Source organism: Meles meles, chromosome 11 (genome assembly GCF_922984935.1).
Source record: "Meles meles chromosome 11, mMelMel3.1 paternal haplotype, whole genome shotgun sequence".
NCBI lineage: Eukaryota > Metazoa > Chordata > Mammalia > Carnivora > Mustelidae > Meles > Meles meles.
The window spans coordinates 89,131,555-89,148,968 of NC_060076.1; the positions used below are offsets into that span (position 1 = coordinate 89,131,555).

Below are 17,414 nucleotides of genomic sequence, written 5' to 3' on the forward strand. Positions count from 1 at the left end.
ACCCAAGCCCCAGGCTGCCTCTGGAGATAAATGTGAAATATTGCCTAGTAACGACAACACGCACTGAGACAACGGTCTCAGCACCCTTCAGGAGTGGGTCTTCAGCCTGAGACAAAATATAAATCAAATAATAAGATATATGACTGCACTCTCGAAGGCACCCAAAAGGCCACTATTTGTGTTATTTTATGTATCTGCCACTAAATGAGATGGGCAGTTATCCCATCCCTAAGCCCTAGAATTCCGTTCCTTTACCTTTCTATTAAAGGAAATTTTTTCCAGTGTTTCTGTTCTTCAGATACCTGCTTTTTTTTTTTTTTTCTTTAAAAAAAAAATCCTTCTCTTGGGGCGCCTGGGTGGCTCAGTGGGTTAAGCCTCTGCCTTCGGCTCTGGTCATGATCTCAGGTCCTGGGATCGAGCCCCACATCAGGCTCTTTGCTCAGCCGGGAGCCTGCTTCCCCCTTTCTCTCTGCCTGCCTCTCTGCCTGCTTGTGATCTCTCTCTCTCTCTGTCAAATAAATAAATAAAATATTAAAAAAAAATCCTTCTCTTGACACATGCACCTTCCCAAGGCAAGATCTCCTTTCGTGACAGTGAGGGGAAAACAGTCCTCAAGGAGGGCTCCCGTGGTTCTCTGCTCTGGCCCTTAGCAAGGCTCCCAGGGCTGCCTGGTACAGCAGTCCAGAAGCTTCTGGGAGGGGACACGTGAGGGCCAATCCCAGCCTGTTCTCCACTCCCAAAGCCCTGGGACCTTGTCTTGACTGTTGCTGCAACTAGAAGGCTCTTGTTTTCTTTGCCCAAATCATGTACCTTCAGGGCTGAGTCAGGCCATAGGAGGTGTCTTTTTTTTTATTTTTTGAAGATTTCATTTATTTATTTGACAGAGCACAAGCAGACAGAGCAGCAGGCAGAGGGAGAGGGAGAAGCAGGGTTTCCACTGAGCAGGGTGCCTGACACAGTGTTCAATCCCAGGACCCTGGGATGTGACCTGAGCTGAAAGCAGCCGTTTAATTGAATGTGCCACCCAGGTGCCCCTAGTGTATTTTTCTAAATAACAGGAGCATATTGACAAGCCAGGGAAGGTCCTGATCACCCAAGTGACCAGATCCATGTCTTTGGAAGAGAAAGAATCTGGATCAGAGTCACTGAGGACAAAACTGTGGCTTTACCTGGAGTACAGACCTCTAGACAGCGAGGCCCAGTGGAGAGGGCACTGGTTTTCTAGTCTCACGCCCATCTGGCTCTCGGTCACCAATATAGCTCCTTGGGGCCTCAGTTTACCCTTCATAGCTGGTTCTTCTGCATCGGTGTGCAGTTGGGTCCGTTGTAAACCCAGCACACTTAACTTACAAAATGTAGCTTTGCCAGACCCAAACATCCATGGGGCTGATGACAGTTGCTTTGGTATACCCAAAACCCCCTGCTAATTTGGTCCTTTCTCTATTGGCACGCAGGTCATCTTTGGAAAATCCACTGGCCCTGAATTTCTGCAGGAAGTATACACAGCTGTTACATACCATAATAAGTGAGTACATTTCCACATCTCAGAGATATGCCATGGTTGTGTCGTTGCCTCCTGGCTTTTCTGAATCCCCTTTGGGTGGTTCCTCCTAAAAGTTTTTATAACTCAGGGACCACAGGACAAAGGAAATAATATGTCGGTTCTATGATTCTGCGCTGGAGATGCATACTTTTTGTCATTAACTAAGACTGGGAGAAGAACATGTCTTTAAGAAGTGAATATTGTTTTGACTTTTTGGGAACCTTCTGATGTAGCATGACACAGAGAAGTTTTATGGTATTAAACAAAGTAATACATTTCCTAACTAGCTTGGAGATACTGCAGGGGGCCAGAAGCAAAATCCAGCTCTCCTTTCCCTGTCTCCTTGTCTTCTAAATATTACTCCCCATCTGCGCTACTGTCTACTTTAAGAACAGGGAAGTTGGCCAAAAGAGAAATGGAACCTTCATTATTCTGTGGGTACACTGAGTCACAGATTAACGTCTCAAACCATCATTGGCATTTCACAGGTTGGGGAGGGAGGGTCAGATGGACTCGGGTTTGATCCTGGCTCGATAACCTTGGCCCACTGAAATATTTCTCTGAACCCTCTTTCCTGCCTTGGGACAGGTTGAGATGAGTAATGTACTTGAAGCCCTTAGTCAAGTATCTGGGACTTTGTAATTCAGTGAATGGGGTTCCCTTTCCTTCTTGCCGGCATTCATTTGCTAATCCAGATTCCTCTGATGAAGGCCAGAGATAGGCCAGTCCCTGTTCTTGAGGGTGGAGATAGAAAAGGAGACCACAGCAAGACTGAGTCTTTTTTTGGAAATAAGTTGAACTTTCCCATTATGTGTGGAGTTTGTTTGTTTGTTTTCCTGACAACGCCTTAAGTTTGTGAGGAGTCCTTTGTAAACAAAGCACATCTGGGTGCATAAAGGTTGGTCTCAAGGATCTTCAGCATGGGAGCAGAATGATGTAAAATGAGAAGCACACCAAGCAGGCAGATTCTGAGGTGCAAAGGGCCTGTGGCATTAGAAGGGATCGTCAGAGAAAGCATCACTCTTGCTTACGCTTTCTCATGTACAATGTGCTTTTGAAACAGGTCTCCTGACTTCTATGAAGAAGTGAAAATCAAGCTCCCGGCTAAGCTCACCGTAAATCACCACCTCCTGTTCACCTTCTATCATATCAGCTGTCAGCAGAAGCAGGGGGCCTCCGTGGAAAGTCTCCTGGGGTACTCGGTAAGTCATTTCCAACTTGCCGATTCACACTGCAGTGATTGGACTCCGAGGTCCCTGCCGACATAAACAACTCAGTTGAGTTCACTTGCTTTTTTCGCGTCAGAAGTAGCAAAGTGTGCCAAACCAGATTCTAGCAAAGAGCAGAAATGACTTGACTTAGCACATGGCAAATTTCTGGAATGGCAGGCTAGCGGGCGATAGATATTGGAAGAATGCGCATTTATAAAAAAGCATCACAACATCCATGATTTCTAGATTCCATATATATGCTCCACTTCCCCCAGGGGAAGAAAGTTATTTCTTTAAGAAATATAATGGGTAAAATAAACGTTGATGTTGTCTAGACACTCACAGACATGGGCCATAAAGAAAAAAAGAAAAATGCTACTACTTTGGTTCTGAAAGCAGTAAATCACTGATACCCCTATCTCAGGAGCTCTCGGAATTTAAAATGCAAAGAATTTGACAGAAATTACTGCTCACAAGAGGCCTGGTCAATATCTAATCATCATTCAGTTGCATTTGATTATTGTGAGCTAGATAAATGGCCAGAATGATATGCTGTAATAATTCCGCTTTATTCTTTACATCATCTGTTTCAGTGGCTGCCAATTCTCCTAAATGAACGTCTTCAGACTGGATCCTACTGTCTCCCCGTTGCCTTGGAAAAGCTGCCCCCCAATTACTCCATGCATTCAGCCGAGGTGAGCAGCAAGCTAGCCACTCCCTGTGACTTCCTATCTTCCAGTTCTCCAAGGAGGTTAGAAAAGCAAGCTTTTGGGGCACCTGGGTGGCTGGCTCAGTTGGTTGAGCGCCTGGCTCTTGATTTTTGGCTCAGGTCATGATCTCAGGGTCATGAGATCGAGCCCCGAGTTGGGCTTCCTGCTCAGAGTGGAGTCTGCTTGAGATTCTCTCTCTCCCTCTGCCCCTCTCCCTACTCGGTCCCCCTCTTGCTCTTTCTCTGTCAAGTAAATAAAAAAGTCTTAAACCAAAACAACAACAACAAAAAAAAAGGAAAGCAAGCTTTCATGTGAAATTTCTTGACTTGCAAATGTTGGCAGCTAGTTCAAAATGTTTCCAGCCCTGAGCCACACAGAACTGTCTGTAGGCTGGATCCGGCATTGGGCCCCAGTTTGTGACTCTGTCTTGGAGAGTTCCAGAAGTTCACACACCAGGCACTCTTCCCACTCCTGCGAGGACAGCATGCTTCCTTCCGCTAGCGTGCAAGAGGTGCCCACACTCCCGTGGCTGGGTCAGGCTAGACTGTTCTCTCGCAGGGCTGTATGATGGTATCTCTAGAGGATGACTACCAGGAAATCTGGTAGGGATTTAAGGCCAGAAATGGTCCCCAAGGACTGCAGAACCACCAACATATAAATGGTATAAAAGAGTCCTTTTGAGTAATGAATGCAGAAGCCTTTGGGATTGCTCTCTGGAAACCTTTTGTTAAAAGGGAAAGTGACTGCAGGCTCTCCAAGGCATTAAAGTTTCATGTCACATAAGATATTCTGCACTTTGTCTTGACATTCCTGATTAATGGGGAAATCACGGCAATATGACTTTTTTTTTTAAAGATTTTATTTATTTTCCTCCTCTCTCTCTCTGCCTGCTTCTCTGCCTACTTGTGATCTCTGTCAAATAAATAAATAAAATATTTTATTTATTTTTTAAATTTTTTTAAAAAAGATTTTATTTATTTGACAGACAGAGATCACAAGTAGGCAGAGAGGCAGGCAGAGAGAGAGGAGGAAGCAGGCTCCCCACCAAGCAGAGAGCCCAATGTGGGGCTCGATCCCAGGACCCCGGGATCATGACCTGAACCGAAGGAAGAGGCTTAACCCACGGAGCCCCCCAGGTGTCCCCACTGCAATATGACTTTATTCCCATCCCTAGAATCCAGGTCATCAGTGCTGGATGGGAGCTTAGGATCCATCACTCACTTCAGACCCCTCCCATCGGTATAAGAAAATGAGAGTTAATTCGACTCGTCAAAGTAACGACAACTAGTTCTGTGAAGAACAGAGTCCGAGTGCGGGACTCCTGACTCCTCGGCTAATTCTCTGGCTTCCGGGGAGGGAGACACCTGCGTAACCCTGACAGTCACACTCACGCTGCCTTGCTCTGCTAGTCTGTAATCCGAAAAGGGGATTGGATTACTAATTGTTTTTTTTTTCTTTTCCCTTTAACACAGAAAGTCCCATCACAGAATCCTCCCATTAAATGGGCTGAAGGACACAAGGGAGTATTTAATATTGAAGTGCAGGCTGTTTCTTCTGTCCACACCCAGGTAAGGAGCGTATCAGCGTCCTCTTCAAATCAGAGGCAGAGGGCTCGTAGGGGAGAAGGGGGTGTGGCAGAGAACTGTCTGTGCACAGGCCAGTAGAGGACCAGTGACGGAGTTCGTGCATGGATAAAACAAAAAATCGCCTTCACTGCATCCTGGAGGTTTACAGGCCTGTTCAGGTTTTACTGGTCATGTAAAGGGAGAGACCTCCTAATATTGCTGAGAGCCTAGATGGAGGAATGCAGTTTCTGCCCTTTGGGCTGAGAAACTGTGTGAGGGCACCATGAGCAACCTTTTCCTGCTGCTGTCTCACTCCCCGCTGTCATTCTGCCATTTTTCCCCAGCGTTTTTGTTTTGTTTTGTTTTTTGTTTTTTTCCAGTTCTCCGTTCCTTCCTTTTCTTGCCCTTGTCTGCACTTTCCATCTGTTCAGACCCCATTTTGGCTGTGTGTTTAACCAGGTGTGCTCATCTCTGCCCACAAACCAGACCAGAGGCTACATTCTATTTTCTTCAGTTACTAGTCATCAAGAGATTCTGTTCTGTGCCTGCTGCTCTTCCGAGGCGTTCATAGCCTCGGTCTGAAACCGCTGGGTCCTAGAGCTTCGGCTCATGAGCCCCCTGCGGAGCGGGGATGGGGTCCGCCCCAGGACGCCTGCTGTCTGTCTTCCCAGGACAACCACCTGGAGAAGTTCTTCACCCTCTGCCACTCCCTGGAGAACCAGGTGACCTTCCCCATCCGCGTGCTGGACCAGAAGATCAGCGAGATGGCGTTGGAGCACGAGTTGAAGCTCAGCCTCATCTGCCTGAACTCCTCCCGCCTGGAGCCGCTGGTGCTCTTCCTGCACCTGGTGCTGGACAAGCTCTTCCAGCTGTCCGTGCAGCCCACGGTCATCGCCGGCCAGACAGGTGGGCCGCGGGGCGGGGGCGGGGCTGGACGGCGGGCAGCGCCTTGTGTGACGCGTGACTTTCCAGAAATCCCAAGAACAGGGACAATGGGATCTTCCTTTCTGTCGATGATGGGGGTCCAACGGAAGCCAAGACCAGGAATAATTTTTTTGGAGACCTCCTGGACATTGAAAAAAAAGAACATATTAATATAGGATGCTTAAAATGATAGTTTTCAAGAATAGGTGTATTGAATGGTTAGAGGTGCTCGTTCCAAGTCCATTCCTGGTAATTGATGGATTTATTTGAACACTGGGATATTTTTGTTTTCTTGACCAACAAGGAAGTATGGTGTTTTTAAGGAAGTAAGACAGCTCGTATTAAATGGAAGCAAAGAACTCTCCAAATGGAAATTCAGTGGGATCACTTATTTAATTGAGCCATAAAACACATACCCCCAAATCCACCAAAGTGTACAATTCATTGGCTTTTAGCACATCTCCTGGCTGGGCAACTGGTATCCAGTTCCAGAAGATTTTCATTAGCCCGAACTGAAACCCATGCCCCTTGGCAGCCGCTCCCCGTTCACCCTTCCCCTCAGCCCCTGGCAACCGCTCATCCACTTTCCGATAGTATATTTTAAATGCTTACTTGGCACAAATTAACACTATTTAAATACAATGTGTAAGACTTCTCTTGGAAACAATGTCACATAAGACCTGGGTCCAGTGGTTCTCCCGACCCCTGCAGGAGAAGGCCAGGCGGCGGGCGCCTTTGTTGGATGCCGTTTCCAGCTGGGCTGATGTCATTTTTTGTCCCCCAGTCTGGCAGATGTCTTTTGGACGTTGCTCATGCTCCCAGGGCTCTGCTAAGTCTTGTGGGCTTGGCAGTAACGGTTGAGAGCATGTGGGACCTCAGAGAACCTAAAACTGAGCAAAGAGCATCAGCACAGGACCGTCCTCAAAAGGACACAGCTAAATACTGGGGGGAGGGGAGAACCTCAGTCTGGGAAGACAAAGGAGGCCCCCAGGAGGAAGACAGTGGTATTTGAGATAGCTTTGAAGGAGGGGTGGAGGGCAAGGGGCCCACATGGGGATGGTCAGGTGTGCAGGGCAAGCGCGGAAACCCCGAGTGTCTGGATCCAAACAGAAGGGGTTCCGAAAACGGTATCAAAAGACACCTTCCTGGGAGTGTCAGAAGAGAAGTGACTCTTAATAATAATAAATGAGGCTATGACACAGGAGTGAGTGGGTGGGGAGGGCGTGAGGCGCTCAGAGCCTGGCACACGCTGGGCAGCCTTCGGAGCCAGGGAAGAAGAGAACCTCCGATTCGGAGCCAGGGAAGAAGAGGACCTCCGAATCCCCCGCTCATGCCATTTCCTGGGATGCGTCTCTCGTGGTGCCGCAGATAAGGTCTCCTGTGTGGCGGGCCAGCGTTTCCTTCCTGCAGCCGTTGCCTCTCCAGCTAGAGCCCCGCTGAATGGCTAGCGTCACTGTCCCCAGATTCCTTCCCATGCCCCCACATGCTTGCCCTCGCACACAAACCTGTGCAGTAGACAAACCATTCATTCCCAGGTTTAAAGCTGCTTCTTTGTAGCAAGTTTCCACCTGTCCTGGGGCGACAGCCACCGACTAGGTGGAGGCAGTTGACACAGAAGCATTTATTCGGAATACGTCAGGCGTGCTGGTCGTCACAGGGGTGGGGACAAGAAGATGGGAGAAATACGCTTCTCCCCAGAAGGCTGGAAACCTGCTCAGGGAGACAGAGGTGACCACCGGGAGCAGCCAAAGAACTTCGAGTCTTGGCGTCCCTGAAACCCTGTACTGAGTCATGTCCGAGGCTTCGTGGAGGAGGCAGATGGGGCCCAGCGGTGAAGAATTGGTGGGATTTTGCTGGCAGGAGCACAGAGGGCTTTCCAGCTGAGGACAACAGCATGCGAAAAATTGCAGAGCTGAGACACAGCAGAAACGTGATGTGGACAGGAAAATCACCTCATTTTAAAAGAAGTTGAATTGGAGCAAGAAAGGGTGACGGGTTTGGGTCACCAGGGTGAAGCCAAACCGTGGAGGGTTGGGAGCTCCTGAACAAGACTGTACCCGGTAAATCAGTAGTTTCGTGCAGACCCATGTGGAGGAGAGCACGACACAGCTCCTCTTCTAGATTAATCTGTATACCAAGATGCTGCGTGCTGCAAGGGCACATCTCAGACGGGAGTGCATGTGAGAATCTCCAGGGCATCTTGTGATCACGGCTCGGTGGTGGGGAGGATGCTTAGATGGTCTCCGGTCTTTGCGGTGAAGACCCGCAGTGCTGGCCAGAGGAGGCCGAGGAAGGGGGAGAGGTTTGCAGTCAGCAGAGCTGGGTTGGAGGGATTGTTCCCACAACCACTCACCCTGCCCTGGCCGCCGTCTCGCCTAGCCTGGTTCAGCAGGTCCGCTGTGAGGACTCCTTGACGCTGCCCCAGAGAACATTCTAACTCGCGTTCCTTCGGGACCAATTGTGAGGTCGCCCGTTTTTCTCTTGGTTCCTCAGCCAACTTCTCCCAGTTTGCGTTTGAGTCTGTGGTGGCCATAGCCAACAGTCTGCACAACAGCAACGACCTGGCCAAGGACCAGCACGGGAGAAACTGCTTGCTGGCCTCCTACGTGCACTACGTCTTCCGCCTGCCGGAGCCGCCGAGGGACCCACCCAAGTCAGGTAGGGTCCCTCCCCCCTACCCCTCACAGCCACCTCCAACCCCCGCCTCCCCCGCGGTGGGTGCCTGGTGGGCGGGACCCTGCACCTGGCCTGCTACCCTGTAATTCAAAATATCATAAAAAATATCATAAAAAGTTAAATTGTATATTTGAATTTTTTTCCAGTTAAAATTTATTTTATTAATTTTTAAATTATTTTTGTATCAGTGATACCAAACTTATTTGAATGCTGAAATTAGAAATTTGTTTCTAGTTTTGCTTTCTTGCTTTCTTGCTGCCTCCCTCCCACTGCCCCCCCACTTTAAGATCGATTTATTTGTTTTAGAGAGATGGAGTTCATGAGCACAGGGAGGGGCAGAGGGAGAGAGAAAGAGGTTCAAGCTGGCTCCCTACTGAGCACGGGGCCCAACACCCAGAGCTCCGTCCCAGGATCCTGCGATCGTGACCTGAGCGGGAATCTAGAGTTGGACGCTTAACTGAGCCACCCAGGCACCCCTTCCTCCCTCTTTTTACACCCAAAGCACTTGTTTTTTTCTGCCTCTGTTGATAACCCACTGGGTAATTTGATTTGAGTGAGGATCTTTATTTTCAAAAATGGAGAAGGGACAACAGGTGTCTAGGGCTAGGATAAGAATGACGAAGGAAAACAAATATCCCAGAGTAGTGGTAAGCACCGGTTCCTCAAGTTTTCGTTATGAAACGGTAACTCCCTTTCCTCATTTCCCCCAAACGAAACTTCTGAAATAATAACAGTGCATTTCTCCACCCTTCCCAGTTACGTACAGAGATAATCATCACCTGACACTTCCAGTCAGCAGGATGTAAAAAATAGCATCAGGTTTACAAAATTCGAGGTTCTAACGAAGAAACTCGCCCTTTTTATTAGTCCATGCAACCTCATTACAAGTAAACCTGTAATTTTTTTTTAAAAGATTTTGTTTATCTGGGAGAGAGCAAGAGTGGAGAGAGAGAGAGAGAGAGAGAGAGAGCAAGGGGGAGGGGCAGAGGGAAAGGGAGAAGCAGACTCCCCGCTGAGCAGGGAGCCCGACTCCGACTCTGAGCTCAATCCCAAGACCCCGGGATCATGACCTGAGCCGAAGGCTGATGCTTAACCGACTGAGCCACCCAGAAAACCTGTAATTTCGATTGAGTTTTTAAAGAACTCACATAATCACTTTGGAAGACTTACACCTACTAAAAAGTGAGAAACAATGTATAACATATACTTATCCTTGGATCCTCCTATCTCAGAAAATCTTGCATGACTTATAAAGTTGTCTTAATTTAAATATTAATAAATTTAGAAGTCCCCATTTCCAGCTTGTCTGGAGCAAGCTGCAGCTCGGGCCACCCTGGGGGCTGTTTCCCCGTGGCCCTGAGAGGGTGAAGCTCCGTAGCCGCCCCTGTCTTCAGATGAGGCAGGTGTTTCCCAGCTACCACAGTCCTCACCCCTCCCTGGGGCCTCACCCTCTATCGACTTACCCCCAAAGCCATGCTCCTCGGACCTCCCCTAAGCCTTTGATGATAAGACCCTAATTCTAAGATCTGCTCAGGTGGGTTTTCATTCCACTCTCCACCCTGTCCCTCTAAGTTCCCTTCCCCGCACAGTTCAGTGTCGCGGATCCCCTCTTTCTGTTGACATGTCTGGGCCTGGTGGGGTGCAGGTGGGACGGCCGCCCTCCCTGACCCGCGCTACCACACGTATGGACGCACGTCCGCGGCTGCCGTGAGTTCGAAGCTGCTGCAGGCCCGGGTGATGAGCAGCAGTAATCCGGACCTCGCGGGGACACACTGTGCGGCCGACGAGGAAGTGAAGCACATCATGGCTTCGAAGGTACGGGAGATGCCAAAGCCCGGAGCGTGACACGAGCTTTTTTAGTTTTAGTGAAAACTTAGAGAAACAACACAAAATGGACCACAGCCGGGGCCACGGATCTGCTGGTCACGTGTTCTCATGCTTCCGCTGTTGAAATGGTCGAGACCGTTCCGGAAAGAGGCAGGGGCAAGACTGGCATTTGATCTGCTTGGTTAGTCTATGTGGTTGGGAAGGTTTTAGAGCGCAGCTGATTGAGCCACATGGAATCTGTTTTCAAGGGAAACAATGTAGCTTTAACTTTTTTTTTTTTTTTGGATGCCTTGGAACAGTTGTTTTTTATTTTGTTTTATTAATTTTTAAATACCTGCCCTTTACATTCGTTAACATGCATAGATTAATTATACCATATAGTAATTCCCCAGAGCAAAGCCAGGTTTGTTTTTTTAAAGAGTTTATATATTTATTTGACAGACAGAGATCACAAGTAGTCAGAGAGTCAGGCAGAGAGAGAGGAAGGGAAGCAGGCTCCCTGCCTGATGAGGGGCTCGATCCCAGGATCCTGGGATCATGACCTGAGTGGAAGGCAGAGGCTTTAACCCACTGAGCCACCCAGGCACCTCGCAAAGCCAGGTTTTGTAAACAAAAACAGATCCGAGATGTTGATGACTGGGGCTATACTGTTTTCCTTCCATGAATTCTTTGCTTTTTCTTGATAAATATTCTTTTTATTTTAAAACAGTTGCAGATTTATGGAATTATTGGGAATAGAGTACAGAAAGCTTGTGTATCTCTCATGCCTAATCTCTCTGTTATTACCATTTTACATTAGAATGGTACATTTGTTCCAATTCATGAACTAATATCGGTCTGTGATCATTATTAACCCAAGTTCATATTTTATTCAGATTTCCTCCATTTTTCCCTCATGTCCTTTTTCAGTTTCAGGATCCCAGCCAAGATACCACAGTACATTTTGTAGTTCTGTCTCCTTAGTTTCCGCTTGGTGGTGACAATTTCATAGACTTCCCTTGTTTTTGATGACCTTGACAATTTTGAGGGGTCCTGGTCAGATTTTAGTAGAGTGTGTCTCATTTGAAAATTTATTTCAAGCTTGTGATATAACCACACACTATAAAGTTGACCCACCACAAAGCTACCATGAATTCTTCATCTGAATTTTCTTTCCAGGTATCTGCGGCCCCTGTGACTAAACTTCTAGAGTAATATCATTTCCCCCGAGTATGATAAATCATACTCTCTAGGTTTTGACATAATTTCTCTTACAAAATCCACCCACTTGAGATGGTATGTTGTGAGAAAAAGGAATTTGGAGCCCAGGGTTGGGTCGGGACTCTTACCACCACTCAACTGTGTGATCATGGGCGAGTCCGCTCCTGCCCTGGGGCTCTCGTTGCTCATCTCCATAGAGTTTCTGAACCCTGGATGCATTTAAGGATCATCTGTGGATCCGCCGCTAGAGATTCTGACAATCTAGAGTGTGCACCTTACGAAATTGTTCCTACACCGGCGTTTTTGACTTACAGAATCAACCCACGGCTGGGTTGGAGCTGGCTCCTACCAGTTTCTGAGAGCTGGCCATTTACATTTTCCCGAATGTTCTGAGCCCGTTGTTAGACACTATTAAAAAATGAAATTATATAAAATAACAAGTTATATTAAACTTAAAATAATCTAAATGCACTGTGGTATCTTGGACTGTATCTTGAAGCTGAAACTGGACCTCAGTGGAAACCTAGTAAAATCTACATTGGTGCTTTAGTGGCTAGTAAGGAGTCAATGTTAATTTTGACAAAGGTACCAGAGTGATGTCAGATGTTAACATCAAGAGGAACTGGGGAAGGAAGCCGTGCGAGAACTCTCGACCACCTTTGCAACTTGTCCATAAATCCCAAATTATTCCGCTTTGCAAAGGCAGTACTCAGACACTATCCCTTCCTTGCTGTTTTACTACATTGTACTCTTTATCTGTGTTCTTGAGGTTTTTTTGTGTCTCTTGTATCTGTATGGTGGAAATACTCGGTAATGATTTGCTGGTGCACATCTCTTCCCAACACTGTGTCTGGTGACGTCATCTGAACTTGCAATCTGTCATGATGAAAGCATTTAAGGTACAGAAATGGGCAAATATTGTAAATCAAGTCCTCCCCCCAAGAGCTGTTTGCTGAACGTTTGCCAGCACCCCACAGTCCGACCTCATACATAAGATCCCTCGTAAGCAATAGCATTTCCCGATTTCCCAGGACACATGGCCTGTCTCTATCATTGACAGACTTGATCATTCTGGTTTCCTTTAAGAAAAGTGAAAATATTGGGGAACCTGGGTGGCTCAGTGGGTTAATGCCTCTGTCTTCGGCTCAGGTCATGATCCCAGGGTCCTGGGATCGAGCCCCACATTGGGCTCTCTGCCCAGCAGGGAGCCTGCTTCCTTTCCTCTCTGTCTGCCTCTCTGCCTACTTGTGATCTCTCTGTCAAATAAATAAATAAAATCTTTAAAAAAAAAAGAAAAGTGAAAATATTAAATTTCTATGTGGATGGGGTTAAGAATTATCTAACTGTTTTGTAGAAAGGGGAGAACGTTCGTCCACAGTGGTTTTTGACAATTTTTTAAATACAGAGTTTGGGAGCCCAGGAGAGTACCATCCTAGCCCACAGAGAGGCGCTGTTCCCACACTTTTTTTTATGCTCCCCACCTCCCCCCAAAAGTCAGAATATACAAGAGACTTCAGCACCCCCTGCTCCTAAGTAGGTTTTTTAAAAAACTTAACATATAATGTATTATTTGTTTCAGGGGTACAGGCCTGTGCTTCCTCAGTCTCCTATAATACCAGTGCTCAGTGCAACACTTACCCTGCCCAGGGTCCATCCCCCAGTCACCCTATCCCTCCTCCCCTCTCCCCTCCAGCAACCCTCAAATTTGTTTCCTGAGATTAAGTCTCTTACGATGTGTTTCCCTCTCTGGTTTCATCTTGTTTCATTTTTCCCTCCCTTCCCTTATGATCCTCTGTCTTCTTTCTCAAATTCCTCCTATCAGCGAGACCATAGGATAATCCTAACTAGGTTTTCAACTATGGGTGTTTCTACACATGAAACCACTAACCGCATTGTGTCAGGAGCAGGTAGAATGCGCTGTGACTTTATGTCCTTCACTTTGTTTTGTATTCGTTTGTGATCAGCGTTTTACCTTCGTAACCAGAAAAAACAAAAAAAAAGGGAGAGATAGGTTGTAAGTGAACGCTGAGGGTGTGAGTTCCAGGCTGCGGGCTCAGCTTCTAGGTGGACCTCTGTCGACGGGCGGATGAGTCATGGGTTGTGTATTTCAGAACTCGGATCGCAACTGCAATCGAATGTCCTACTATTGTTCAGCCAATAACGATGTCCCAGGCTCAAGCGCAGCCCCGAGACCGGCCAGCAAAAAGGTACTGAGTGTGAGGACAATTTGCTTGTTGCTCTCATTGTGATTGATAACAGACACCATCAGATCATTGTGATTGATAACAGACACCATCAGAGGGCTCTTCTGCCTCCTTTCCCCGCCCCAACCGACACACACACACACACACACTTCAGTAGCTCTGTTCCTTGTCATCCATGTTTTTGACCAAGTGATTCCTGTTCCCGAAGGGTGGTCCAACTTACCATGCATCCAAAGTCCCTGGAGGGCTCGTTAAAACCCATGGCTGGACCCCTACCCCCGGAGTTTCTGATGCAATAGCTCTGAAGTTGGGCCTGAGATTTTGCATTTCTAACAAGTTCCCAGGAGATGCTCGTCCAGTGATCAGTCTGAGAACGCCTGCCTTCGTTTCTTCTTCCATCGAAGGTGGGCTGGGAGCAGTTCATCCTCAGCAAAAGCGAGAGGCAATGATTGGGCATTATTTATTTCAGTCCTCCGTCAGGTGACCTGACAGCCTTTCCTCCAAATTCCTTCTAATCAGCTTTACTTAGGAGCTGGGAGGCGTTAGCAAGCCGCACACCAGAACATCTGATAATAGCAGAATTCTCCAGTCATCGCCGCCACGGCCTGTGTGGTCTGAGGCCCAGGGTGTCTCGCTTCAGTTTTTTCTCTGCCAGACACCCGAGGATTGCTCCCTGGGAGCAGTGATTGAAGTTAGGGTCTCCAGAGTCTTTCCAGATCCTTATTAAAATGTAAATATGCTGATTGGAAGGATAACATGGGAAGCCATTTGCAACAGCTGGTGCCACAGGGAATGTGGGGGGGAGCGAGCCTCAGCTCAACTCGCTGTGCACCAGGTGAGGGAAAGATCAAGCGTGGGGGGTCCTGCCAGGTCCTGAGGGTGCAGATTTCTCAGTAATCCAGGCACGGGGCACCCTATGTCTGGGGAGAGGTACAAGGAATTAATTTTTTAAAAAGTGAAAGAAGATCGGGCGAGGTGCTGAAGATACTTCACTTACCCTCCAGCTCGACCTTGGGCTTGGCAGGGACTGGGTCCTCCAACCATTCGACCTTCTTTTGAAAGCCACAGTTTGCCTACAGCCTCGCCTCCGTCAACAATCGCACTTGGCTTTCCCGTTGCCTTGTTTTGACTTTGTTCTCAATGATGAGAAGAGAATCGTTTCATCTCAGAGGGAAGTTTAGACTGTGTTTCTTCACTAGCTCAGCAAAAAGGATTTGAGCTGCTTTGCTCTCCTCTCTAACCTCCCGAGCAAGGTGTTCTTGTAATAATGTTGCCTGGTAAGCAACATAAATTACTTTAAGAAGCAGCTTATCCTCCTCTAATCTCTAAGACTCTGGCAGTCAAACTGACCTATTTCCCAGAGGTTACCTTTGAAGCCAGTGGAGTGAGGTTTTCCTACACGGGCAAGATCCCCGCATAGCTGACTGACGTCACCTGCACAGGCAGACCACCTGCTGGGTTGACACTCCGCCTCCCGCCGCTCCCAGGCCGGTGAGCTTCATGGACGGCTCTGGACAAATTTGATGCAGACAAATGCGTTTCTGTGTCTGAAGGTTATAAAGGTGTGACTCGGCTGGCAGAAGGTCTGTGAACCTTCTGACATGCTAAAACACTTTAGCACTGTGGATTCATCACCATTAACTGGCTGAAGCTTAAATAGAATACCCAGAGAGCTGCACGTCGAGTTTCCATTTGTGTCCTTTTAGCGCGGCTTAGTAGCTCGCCAGTTATCATGTGCGTAAGGCAGTGAGATGAGCTGCAGACGCGCTGTACAGGGCAGGCACCGTCAGGGCATATCAAGGACAGTCTTTGCTGTCATCGGTTTTTGTTTTAGGGGGTGAGTTTGAGACTTCACTGCTGCGTATGCCTAGGGTGTGGTATGAGGATGTTCACATAGTTGTAGTTCTTTTACCCACAGAACAATAAACAAATTAGTTCATCTGTATTTATTCTAGGTTTTACGATCAGCAGATTAATGAAATCCACAAACACCTAGGCATCATTTTTGCCGTTAGTTAAGGCGGTCACCCATCCCTGTTTGCCCAGGACCAAAGGCTCCCTGGGATGCAGGACTTTTCTGTTTTCAGACCGAGACAGTCCCAGGCAAACTGAGAGGAATTGGCTGCCCTACCTTCAGTCTGCAGCTTCTTCCCCAGCAAAGCTATTGTCAAGAGTATAAGTGGCCAGATAAACCAGGGAATGGGAAATGTACAAAAGATGCAAAAGTCACCACCTGCTATGTTTGCTCTCAAGCAGTTGGATAACTTGAAAGGAAGTGCAGGCATAAAGCAGAGCTGAGTAAGCTTCCAGAATCTGACCCTGGGACAGAGGGGGTTGAGAAGTTGGGAGTTCAGGCTGCTACCTCTGTATAACAGGGAGGATCTGCCCATAAGCCCATCATGTTCCCCGAAGCACTAGAGTGGGATTAAAAAACCAAGAACCATCCTATCCGGGAGGCAATTTAGAAATCTGGAATTCTCGAGAATTCTAGAATTTCTAGAATCTAGAAATTCTCTAACGGAGGTCCCTGCCCCAATGGCATCACCAGCACCTGGGAACTCGCTAGAAATGTGAATTCTCAGGCTCTGCCCGAGATCTACCAAATCCAAATCCGAACCTCTGAGGGCAGACCCAGCTGTCTGAGTGTCTTCACAGTCTCCCCCTAGGGGATCCGGATGCACTGTCTGTTTTGACCACCCTTGCTACCACATTGAAACCACTAGACTTCACGGATGAGAAAATGAGGGCTGAGAGAGGAATGGCTTCCAGGAGTCATGCAGAGGGTTTGCAGAAGGGTCTGGGGGAAAGGAAAAGGCCCAGTTCTGACTGTTCCCCCAGAATGCAGAGTCTCTCCCAGGCTGAGGCCGTCCCTTCAGACCAACTCTCTTACCTGATGCCGCCACCGACCTTCTCCTACCCCCCTGGAAGGTCCTCCCCCGCAGTTAACCTCTGGCACTGACTTTGCCATCCACCTGGGGTCTGGGACAGCGGGGATGCCCATGTCAGGGACTAACTGTTGGTACAAAAGGAAAGGCATGTGGGTGTAGAGAGCTCCTGTCTTCTCAGACTGGTTTTTGTCCTTGTCGCCCAGCATTTCCACGAGGAGCTCGCCCTGCAGATGGTGGTCAGCACCGGGATGGTGAGAGAAACCGTCTTCAAGTACGCCTGGTTCTTCTTCGAGCTTCTGGTGAGATTCCTGCCCGTTTCTGTCTGCACTCAGCAAGGCATGAGGCCCGTGGCGGAAAGGCCGTGAAGTTGCCCTCCCCTCCCCCACCCCTTAGGAACTGACGTTTTATCCGCATAATTGCTCCTGCTAAAAACCTGGGATTGTTCCTTAAAACCCAGCTTCCACTCGCTCTTGTGGCTGCTGCCTTGAAAACATCCTCCTGCCTGTTGCTTCTCCTTACTTCCCCACTCCCCACCTGGCTGGCCTGCCATCCTCTCTTGGAGGCTTCTCGAAATCACTTCCTCTTTTGCCCACCTGCCTTTCTTTTTGTTCCGGCCCATCCGTTCTGCCCGGGGCTGCCGATTCTTACCACAGTTCATGCCGGTCT

General features: G+C 48.0%; 1 protein-coding gene across 2 annotated transcripts in view; it reads left to right on the forward strand.

Annotated features, from left to right (window-relative positions):
* DOCK8 (dedicator of cytokinesis 8) overlaps positions 1-17,414 on the forward strand; it is a 210,029-nt gene that overhangs the window by 127,244 nt on the left and 65,371 nt on the right. For both annotated transcript variants that reach the window (XM_046021705.1, XM_046021706.1), the window contains 9 exons: positions 1,455-1,525; positions 2,607-2,745; positions 3,348-3,449; positions 4,937-5,032; positions 5,701-5,935; positions 8,447-8,611; positions 10,275-10,444; positions 13,768-13,863; positions 16,952-17,047. In XM_046021705.1, the coding sequence (XP_045877661.1) occupies positions 1,455-1,525; positions 2,607-2,745; positions 3,348-3,449; positions 4,937-5,032; positions 5,701-5,935; positions 8,447-8,611; positions 10,275-10,444; positions 13,768-13,863; positions 16,952-17,047 (1,170 nt within the window). The remainder of the gene's footprint in view (positions 1-1,454; positions 1,526-2,606; positions 2,746-3,347; positions 3,450-4,936; positions 5,033-5,700; positions 5,936-8,446; positions 8,612-10,274; positions 10,445-13,767; positions 13,864-16,951; positions 17,048-17,414) is intronic.